The 11,179-nt window shown below is 42.0% G+C and overlaps 1 protein-coding gene across 1 annotated transcript; it reads right to left on the bottom strand.

Annotated features, from left to right (window-relative positions):
• Positions 1–9,580: 9,580 nt before the first annotated feature.
• Positions 9,581–10,901, bottom strand: LOC131691733 (trypsin V-A-like). The gene is made up of 3 exons (XM_058978344.1): positions 10,610–10,901; positions 9,786–10,556; positions 9,581–9,725 (listed from the first exon to the last, which is right to left on the bottom strand). The coding sequence occupies exons 1-3, from the start codon at positions 10,836–10,838 to the stop codon at positions 9,586–9,588; spliced, it is 1,140 nt and encodes a 379-aa protein (XP_058834327.1). The 5' UTR covers positions 10,839–10,901; the 3' UTR covers positions 9,581–9,585.
• Between the last annotated feature and the right edge of the window lie 278 nt (positions 10,902–11,179).

The following is an 11,179-nucleotide window of genomic DNA, read 5'->3' as shown; positions in this document are numbered from 1 at the left end:
ACAAGGAATGAAATTTGGGATTTTTCACTCTTCGGTTGAGTTGAATGATCGCTTGCTGCGATTGAAAGCGAAGACATTGGAAAAAAGTATATGTAGGGTTGACCAAGGAGTTTTTAGTTATTTTATAACTCTAAGCATCTTGGGGTTGACATTAGTGCTGGTTGCCATCTGCTGGTGCCATCATGCTGGCAACCAGCACGCTACCAGCATAATGTAAACGCATGCCGTGGCAAGTATTCCTACTTCCTCTAGTGATTCTCCGATCACTAGGAGCACCACGTCGTCCTCCAAACCAACAATCTTCATGCCCCTGGGCAGGCTCAGCTTCAGCACACCATCGTACATAACATTCCTACGAGTTGGACCGGGTATGAAACCTTGTGGAACGCCCGCTGTTACGGTTACTCTTCTTTTTCCGGCCTCAGTTTCGTAGATCAGTTGCCGGTTCTGGAAGTAGCTCCTCAGAATCCTACAGAGGTACTCGAGAACTCCTAGTCTGTGTAGCGAATCGGCGATGGCGGTTTATACGTCCAGCGTAGCCACTCCGCAGTCGCGGTTTCCTCTTCTCTTTTGCTTCTATGCAGCCTCCATATTTTCCACGACCGTTCGTATGGCATCCATAGCGGATTTACCTTTCCGGAAGCCGAATTGCATATTGGATAGGCTATTCTGTACCTCTGTGTTTAAGCCTGTTAAGGATTACTCTTTCAAGCACCTTGCCGACGTATTTGATAATCTTAAACATGTCTTGCAAAATATTTTGCTTTCCAGTCTTGCTACCGGGTATATCCCGAAAACATGGCGAGAAATAACTGTTAGATTTCTTCCCAAAGGGGGGCGCTCAAGCTATGAAGAAGCCAAGAGTTTTAGGCCTATCAGCTTAAGTTATTTTCTTCTGAAAGTTTTGGAACGGATAATCGATCATCACATCAGGAACGTTAGTTTAGTTGAATATCCACTGCACAAAATGCAACATGCATATCAGTGTGGGAAATCCACGATCACTCTGCTTCACGATGTTGTTTACAACATAGAGAAAGCCTTCTCGCTCAAGCAATCTAGCTTGGGTGTATTCCTAGATATTAAGGGTGCTGTTGACAATATGTCCTTCCAGTCTATTCAGAAAGCGACGCGCGGTCATGGGATACCTGCATGTATCTCGGGTTGGATAAACGCAATGCTTAGTAACCGCATATTTTGCTCGTCACTGCGACAGGCTGAGATACGGAAGTTGAGTATTTGCGGTTGTCCTTAGGGTGGCGTTCTGTCACCTTTGTTATGGAACTTGGTAGCCGACGGCTTGTTGATGGAACTCAGTGAGCTTGGATTTCCAACCTACGGGTTTACTGACGATTACCAAATACTAATTACTGGATTTTGCATGGAATAATCTTTGACTTAATGCAACAGGCAACAAGAGCTGTCGAACAGTGGTGTCGACAAGTTAATTTAGCAATCAAAACTTCAATAGTTCTTTTCACGAAGAAGCGAATAACAACCGGGGTTCGTCCCTTGCAGTTCTTTGATTCTGAGCTGCTGTGTGATCAAGTCAAATACGTTGGAGTTATATTGGATTGGTCTGCTCACATTGAATTCAGAGTCAAGAAAGCGTGCATGGCCTTCGGCCAGTGCAGAAAGACCTCAAACCTAAATATATCTATTGGAGTTTCACGATAATTGTACGTCCAATACTGTTATACGGATGCCTTGTGTGGCGGCAGACAGTCCAGTCAAAGCCAAACCATCTGCAAAGAATGGCGCTCATGGAGTTGACTGGTGCTTTCACCACGACTTCAACTGCTGCTCTTGTGGCACTTCTAAATATCAAACCATTACACATAACCTCAAACAAGAAGCACTATCATGTGCATACAGACTGCAGGTTACTGGGCTTTGGAAAAGTAACCATGTTGATCTTGCTACCAGTCATACACGATTGTGGTCACAAATGGTTACATGGGGTGAAGATATTCTTGCTCCCAACGATATTACACTCACTTGTAGTTTTACTTACAGGACATTCCATGTGAAGATTCCCTCTCGAGAGGAGTGGTTGTCTGGCTATATGGAAAGACAACAACAAACGCAAGTGGTCTGTTACACTGACGGTTCTCTGATGCAGGGACGTGCTGGTGCTGGTGTCCACTGTCGTGAAATGAGATTGGAACAATCTCACTCACTAGGTAGATACTGTACTGTATTCCAAGCAGGGATCTTTGCGATTATGTGCGGGGTACAATCGGCCCTTCAACTGAGTTTGTCCGGCAGAGTTATAAAGTTCTGCTCCGATAGTCAGGCTGAAATCAAGGCCCTTAGCTCAGACAAATCCCGGTCCAAGCTAGTGATCGCGTGCCGAACCCAAATCGAAGAACTAAGCATTGTCAACACTATCTACCTTGTCTGGGTGCCCGGACATTGCGGTATTACTGGAAATGAATGGGCTGACGAATTGGCCAGGGCAGGTTCAGCGATTGACTTCGTTAGTCCTGAGCCCACGCTGCCAATTTCGACAAGTTGGATAAGAGGAAAAATACGGTCCTGGGCTTCGGCCACGGCAAACTCAATTATCACATGACAACTATTCAGCGCGCTGAGTCTTTTTCATGTGATCTTTGTGAATCCGACTACCGAACCTCATATCATCTTATATGCAACTGTCCAGCGGTAACGCAATTGCGATTTCGAGTCTTCGGCCGTCCTTATATAGACGAAACCATGTTTGGACGACTGAAACTCAGAGGCATACTAAAGTTTCTCATCCAATGTGGTGAAGAGCTTTAGGCTTATTCGCAGGCAAGTTGAACTACTTGTGAGTTTAACTTGCCTGTTGTTTATTTTTGTTTTGTGCTGTTATTTTTCCCACCCTTCCAATTCTACTTCCCCACACCTCCTTGTCCTTTCCTTCCGCTCAGGAAATTATGAAAACACACGGCAAGGCACAAACCCCCGACTACATACGGGGAACGTGCCATTTAAGCCAATATATTCTGATTCCTGATTTCTGTTTACTTGAGCTTCTTCGTAGTCATACTGAGTCCAGTACGGTATGGGCGGCCAGGCCGTTGTTTCAGGTAGTGGAAATAGCGCTTCTATGATGACCGTCATTCTCTCCGGGCACTTTTCCGCGGGTACTACCCGTTCCCTCATCTTCGCTATGGCAACTCTATGAGGCGTCGCCCCACGGATTTGAATTGGCGTTACGGTAAAACTCCTCTACACAGGCTTTCATACTTAGCTTAATTTCAGCAACGTTGTGGGTTCTGTGCATTTTCCTCCGGGTCAGCAATCGCCAAGTTCCACGAGAAGACTGAGCGTCGCCTGTACCTTGGTTTACCGTCTCTTGGCATAGTTGCATCGTACGCTCTTTTTAATGCCGTTTTCACTTCATCTGCACTGAAGTACAGGTAATTGCACTCAGGCCTCAACGCTTCAACGAAAATTCTCTTGTCGAACTTTGTTGCACCTTCGCTCGTTTGATTGAATCACACGCGCTTCCCACTGTTTATTGCTTCCGATAGTGTACCGAATCGGTTGGTTGTCGCTGTGGGTGTACTCGTCACACACTCTCCAATTCAAACTTCCTACCAGCCCGGGGCTGGAATAACTGATTCTCGAACTTCCCGACGCTAGGAGCTGGTTGTACTATCGTTGGAAACATCTACGTTCAGCTTTGCAAAGGCCTTGAGTAGACTACTACCGCTTAAGTTAATGAAGCGGCTGTCCCATTCTACTACCCAAACGACGAAATCGCCGGCTAAAAACGACTGGTCCCCGATCGATCAGCTCGTCTGTAAGCTAATCGAGCATGTCTGCGAATCGATCGAAGGTCCACCGCGGAGGTGCGTAGCAGCTACAGAAGAAGACTCCATTGATTTTGGCGATTACGAAGCCTTCATCTGCACGATAAACCTGAAATGGATATCTTTCCGTTGTCCATCTCGCCACTGATTTAGCGTTATATAATATCCAATTTCCAGCGCTGGTCGGTGTAGAGACTGTAGACGTGCAAAATTGAATTGAAGTTATAAGTTGGCCAGCTTACGTATTTTCTAAGAATCAGTTGAAAAAATCTCCCGAAATAGGTTATTCCAGGACGGCATTGTATTAATTTTGCTTGCAATGGTATCGCCAAGATTGGCTTCGCTGTTACATCGTAGACCGGACAGTGGTAGCAATAACTGAAAGTATAACAAAAAACCCGTTTTTATCCACCTAGTAGTGCAATTGTGCCTTTCTCATTTATCCAAACTACGATTCCATGGCTGGTTATGTTTAATATAATGGTGGAACTGTCGATGTGTCGACGCTGAAACACTTGAAACCAGCGACGGGTCCAGGAGGAGGGTTCGGGGGTTTGGACCACGCCATAAATTTTCAACTTGTTAAGAAATTTTAAATTAGTCTCTCAACTCAAAATCATTTCAAACCAAATTTTTCACTGGTTTTTCAGACCCACTAGGAAAGTTTGTTCTAGAGGAATTAGAAAATTTTATTCGCGTGGAGGGGTACTTGATGTGGGAAGGGCTGTTTAGGGAAGGGTGGTGAGTGATGTGGGGTACCCATCGAATTAATATTATACTGCTCTAAATGAACCGTTTTTGATTAGTTATTCCTTTGATGGTGCTTTTGATCTCATTTGCGATTGAGAAAGTACTGGTTTCACATGATTAACGCATGCTATATTCAATAGAAAAATGACGCTTCCGAGTGAGCTGAATTATAAACAAGAATACACCAGCAAATAAGCTGAGCAGAAATATTCGATCCCCCGAGTGGGACAATTTGTAAATGTTGATATAAACACAATTGTAACAATTGTGGTTTTATGATAGTTTTATAGCTGCTGATAAAACTTAGATTGCACTTGTAGCGTGCTATAAAACTTCAATTGTTTTTTGGGATAAGACCATAATTTGAACAGTATGATCAGCATAAAGACTATAACGACTATAACGACCAAAATTGTATATGTCTCGAGCGGCTAATAAGTTGATACTGATATGCAGAATTGGTTTCTGTGATAACCAAGGCGATATCTTAACACTCGAATGTGTTCATTTCATAGACATGAAAATAATTAAACTTTAGATAATATGATTCTATGTATTATTATAAAAAAAATCGTGAGCTCTGAGTGGCACGATCTCAAAAAATGGTAGATGGAAAATAAAGATAGTTTACCTCGTTTTATTATAGAAAATCGAAGAAATCTACAAGCAAGAATATGATTCACCTGGTAAAGGCCTTGCAGTCGGAAAAGAAACGTAGTGCATTGCTATCAATCAAATTGAGACTGTAGGGAATAGGTAATAAAAATATATATATGCACTATACATTTAACACTAGAAGAACGAATAGCACTCCATGAAAAACAGATTATACAAAAAATAAATTGAATACACTTCAGTCTTAAAACGTGCTTCAAGATGGCCTTATCTAAAAAAGGCGCGTCTACTTTGCTGTTTGTATTCGTGGTTGAGTTGAAAGTAGGGGTTTCGTAATTCAGCTTTTTGTTAGTGGCTGCGTTCCCAAATGCGCCCTCCACTTTGACAAGTCGTCCGTCCAATGTCAAATTTGACAAATCACTAGTCGTGTCAATTTTGACAAGCTCTTCCATCAGTCTCAATTTTCACAACACGGTAGGCGTTGATTTTTGTTTTCGTCTCAAACGTTAAACATCAAAATAAAAAAAATTCGGTTGTTTTTCCGTTAAAAACACGATTTCGGTTCAGGTCGCCACAATCGACTGGATTCAGCCAATTGAACCGCCTTTTAACAGTAACATTCAATTCAAAAAAAATATTCAGAATAACTACTTTCCAAAACTATGTTTGCGAAATCGGTTTACAAAAATTGGACAACGAGCAGCGCGTAATACGGTGGTTAATCGGTCTTATCATAAAATTGGCAGATTGTGGAAAACCAATCATCAGCGATATTAGATTAAGACGAAACCAATGAGCCGGCTGAGTTGCTACCGATTTCGTTTGTTAACGTTGCAGCTGTCATCTGCCATTATGCCAAGAGGTTATTTTTTATCGCATTTTTCGTTATGTTATACTACGTTCACACTGCGAGTTAAAACATGTTGTAACGCTATCTTGGTGACATTTTACTTGTTGCTAATTATTAAAACGCGTTTTAACTCTGTAGTGTGAACGTAGTATTAGATGGTAAATTTTACCACAAATGTTGTTCAAAAAACGCGCATATTTAAACAAACTTTGCTAAGATATTACATTGTCAGAAGATTGCATGCCTTTCGGAATTTACACCGAATTTCATTGCTTTATTACTGATCATATCGTGCGTGATGAATTCAGGTAAGAGCAGAGGCTCGAATCCCTAAATTCTGGTTCTAAAAATTTAAAAATTTCAGTCTTATAGTTCAGGTTAGGTCAAAATGAGATTACGTTTGATGATATTGAGAGCCGCTATAATGGAACCATGCCGATTTTCCAGGTTTATTGTCCGAGCCAGCAGCTCCTTGATTGGCGCCTCCAGCTCCTGCTCGTCACATTTTTAGACCAAAAGCACATCGTATACTTTCGCAATCAGTGCTCTAATCGGTTCGGAGATTTCCTTCAGCGAAGATCTCAACGAATGGAGAAATTCTTTTTCTCTAGCCAACACCCAGAATACTGCTGACCAAATCGAACGAACAGGTTAGCTCGGTCTCGGTAATACATTCAACCATGCCCTTGAAGCACAATCCATTTAGGTCAATGAGTAGTTGAGAAAGGATTTTTGGACTGTTCCTTCTCCGTCGGTTCTTGTTTACAGTTGTCAAAAGATAGAATTGACTCATAATTGAGATGTTCTTTCTTGGAAATTCCATATAAATAGGTAGTAATCCTTTCCTTCAACTGAGCACTTTCTCCACAGATAATCAGCAGCAAATACCTCGACGGAACAGAATAAACTTAAAAACGCATTTGATTTGAATACGGGACGAACCATCCTCTGTCAGTCATGACGGTGTCCTTTTCCGCCTTGGGCAGTATGGTTTCACCAATAACCTTCGTTTGCTCCCTCCAGTCGAAAACCGCCTGAGCCAAGCCTGACTTCCCTTGACAATGATTCGTCTAAAGATGATCTCGACAATAAACTTCTCCACTGAAACTGTACCTGTGCTCTTCAACCGGGTTTATTATGATTACAAATTTTGACGCTTAACGTTTCAGACGAGAACAAAAATCAACGCCTACCGTGTTGTGAAAACTGAGACTGACGGAACGGGTTGTCAAAATTGACACGACGGAGGATTTGTCAAAATTAACATTGGACGGACCACTTGTCAAAGTGGAGGGCGCATTTGAGAACGCAGCCACCAACAAAAAGCTGAATACAAGTGTATTATGTTTTGATAATTTTTTAAATGCAGCTCGTTTTGGCAATTTTTAAACGTCTAAGGATAGTTGATTTCCAGGGAGGGTGTTTATTGGTGCTAATGGTTTGTTTTGGCACATGACGGTCGATTAGGTAGTTAGGAATATTAGAAAACGTCATCGCTGCTCCGTTCGCGTCGTCATTGTTAAAAATTTTGTCCCAGTTTGTATCCAACAGCACCTCTACCGGGTAAAGGTAGTACTTTCCATAGTGATGCGTGCTCACATATTTACTTTTACGTTGAGCTTCCTTCCTTCGTACAACAGAACCGCTGTAACCTCCGTCGCTTATGATTTATATGGGAGATGAAAAGAGATGTCAGTCTTCGTGATACGTAGTCTTCCATTTCTTGCTCCATTTTATTGGGTCCGGGGCGCTTTCTCCACTAGATATGGTCGGGTTTCAATTTGTATGAACCCGAATCCGACCCGAACCCGAGAGCTTGACAATTGAAAAACTCGAATCCGACTAGAGCCCGAAATTCAAAATTTTGAAAAACTTGAACTTTACCCGAACTAGAAAACGAATAGTTTGAGAACCCGATCTAAACTGGACTTGTTAATACGGAGAATCAACCGAAGTCCCGAAGATTTTTAATCTTAAGCGCCCGAGCTGGATCTAAGGCTCATCTAGGCTGTAGTAACACCGCACGCGTCCATTTATATCCGCCTATGACAAAACGAATTACTGGCGAGGAGAATTGGCATTTATATTTACTATTATTAAACGTCGAATTTGGAATGTTCTGAGAAACTTATGAATCGTCCATATCTTAACCGGAAGTTACCGGCGGCTAACGCGTGGGGAAACAAGAGGCAGAATGATGACAGGTTCAAACAACCTTGCCCGTCGTATTTAACCAAAAAATTTATTGTTTTTAACGAAAACCATTCCTGCAAAAGTAGTTTTGCATGATTTATTACACTATTGAATTAAGCTATGTCAATTGGCAATTCGCATTCGACAGTTTACACGACGTCACCCGCGTTGCTGGTAGATACGGGCTAACTTGTGTCGAAGGGTTTCAATCAAGATTCTCTGACGCCTTCTTGATGTCACATCGTTAGCTAGTACGGTATGCGCGCCAGTAAAGATGCTTCTACGTCTTCAATGGAGTTCTCGGAAGGACTCCAAACTTCTACAAAATCCGCTCATGGCTTGAACAGAACACACATTATTTTTACGATCAATTCCTTAAGATCGTGGAGATTCGTGTATTTTTATGAAGGAATCCGGATCATGCAACGGCCCAGCCCGGAGACAATCTGACAGAAAGTGCTTGTTTCATATATGTACCACTGATTAGATAGTGGCGCTAGTATACCGTTATCATGTGAGTGTATGATAGTTGATAGATTGTCTCTATTTCCCGTAGATTTCTGTTCGCTTGAACCAATATTTTCCGACAAAATTTCTTTGACTTGGTTTATTCCTGATTATCATGAAAAATAAATCGTATATAGATTTTAGACGCAAAACACTTATTGTTGAATGCTCTCTCACGAGTGCTCGTTTAAAAAATAGAATAATTCGGGCAGTTTGCGAATCTAGAGAGAAGAAATTTTGTACATGAATAAAAATACAATATTTGTGCATCAGAAAATATGACGAATTCTAGCGATTCAAAGGTTGTGTCATCTATCCGTATCCCGAAGTAAAGTTAAATACTTCAAAAAGAGACAAGTAATCATCGCCAAGAAATGGTTGGGTGTGATCTGTTCAAAAGCCATACCCGACCCGAATCCAAAAATTCCTAGTTCAAAAAACCCGAACCAGAAAGTTTAAAATTTTAAAAACCTGGATGCGACTCGAACCCGAGAAACTCCAATTTGAAAACCTAGAACCCGAGAAGTTTAAATTTACAGAACCCGAACACGACTCGAAACCCGTCGGATTCGGGTCGGGTCCGGGTTTCGGGCCCAAAACCTGGAGCCCGACCATCTCTAATGGGCAATCCCCGTTCTAAAAATTAAACGATAATGTATTCATAAAATATAAAGCTCCATTAGTCCAGAAAATGCGATACAGTAATAAGAACGTTGTGTTTGAGCAGAGGGACATTGCTGGGTTAAACAATCAGTTGAATGTATTCCCATAGGTTTACTCAAATTTATTAGCTTGATCAAATTTACAAACATTATCTTGTAACAGCACGCAACATTCGAATTTCATGGAAGAAATGTCTGTTGTAATAGCCTAAAATAGGAAACATAGACCAGCGAGTGCTAGTAGGCAAACAGAAGCACGTAGAGATATTCCGGCCGATTCTTGTCGGGCGCTTTCTGCTTTCGCTATTTCAATCTTTCCCAATCCAGATGGGTACTTCTCCTTGAGCGCTGGGTAAACAAAAATAGTTATTGAATATCTTTCTGTTAACATTTCCCTATTGTGCTTACCGTTACTTTGCTCTTTGGTGGTTTCTTTCAACCAACCCGTGTACTTGTATATGTCCGTATAGACGATAGGCATTAATTGAGTATTACAGTTCGTTTTCCCGGTGGTAATCCCACTAAGAGATCCGCTACATACGAGAGGACCGCCAAGGTCACCATTACAAGGTTTGTAATCAGGACTGGTACAGATCGACTTCTCGGACATCTGTATAACATGTCGTGCTGTTATATGGTTGCAATCCTTCCACTCGTGAATCGGAACTGTCTCCTTCAATAGACAATTCGGTTGAAAGCCCAATTCCAGTGAAGCCCACCCAAAGATTTGGCAGTTTTCTTCTTTAAGGGGCGATCTTTTAGCTATCTGTATGCTCGCCACATTCTTTTTGAATTCAATTGGCGTTTTCAGTATTATAAGTCCGATGTCGTTATCTCCTGATTTGGGTGTATAGTCCGGATGCATAACCGTCTTTTGAACAAGCAACAACTGAGTTGTATCAATGACTTGCTTATGCATATCTATCGACCCAACGACCACACCAATGTATTGCGGCTCATGTTTAAGAATGCAGCTGGCTGCACTCATCAAGAGGTATTCCGTAATAATGACTGCACCGCAAAAATGACCTGAGCCGTAGGATCGATCTTGGCGGATATCTCTGAGTGATGCATGGAAGGGAGCATCCTCGAACGTGGCTGAGTGTCCACCAACCGCTTTGGATGCTACAAAGCACTGTTCAAGCATTTGTTCTGTAGTTACTGATGGAAGTCCATAACCTGCAAAAGAAATGTTTGATCGTAAAAAATCCATTAGAGGTTAGAAAACTCACCATCCGGTGCTGGCATTTGTGACTTTGAAAACTCTGAAGTTCTTAACTGAAGCTGACTTCTGTTCACGTTATATCCATCTTGATAGGGATTGTATCGCTTTGTTCTTGAAGGGTTGGACAGTGCTTGATGATTCGGGTTGTCTGGTCCATGGACAGCTGCCTGGACCGATACTGCCAGGTAGATCAGAAATACAGAGGAATTCCACGAGTACTTCCGGAACAGTTTCATATTGCTTCGGCAATCTGACAAGGAATGAAGTTTTTCTCCTTTTCACTGTTGAAATGAGCGGAATGATCGCTTGCTGCGATGGAGAAAGTACACTGAAACAATTATCATGGTCGGTTTACATTAAGACACATTCTACAACGCTTGCAAACCTCGTGCTGTTGTCGTTTTGTGGCATTTTAGGTTCTACTTCTACCTTGGAGAGCGTCCACTGGTCGTTATGAGGACCCGGATGGATGTGTGCCAGACAATAGATATTTAGTCGATGTACTTTCAAATGTAGGCACAATCGCAATCACAACACAAAGAGATTCGCAAACGTAAACGCAAAATATTCTCAATTT

Source organism: Topomyia yanbarensis, chromosome 3, assembly GCF_030247195.1.
Source record: "Topomyia yanbarensis strain Yona2022 chromosome 3, ASM3024719v1, whole genome shotgun sequence".
NCBI lineage: Eukaryota > Metazoa > Arthropoda > Insecta > Diptera > Culicidae > Topomyia > Topomyia yanbarensis.
The sequence above is the reverse complement of the archived record's forward strand: the minus strand, read 5'-3'. Positions and strand labels throughout refer to the sequence as shown.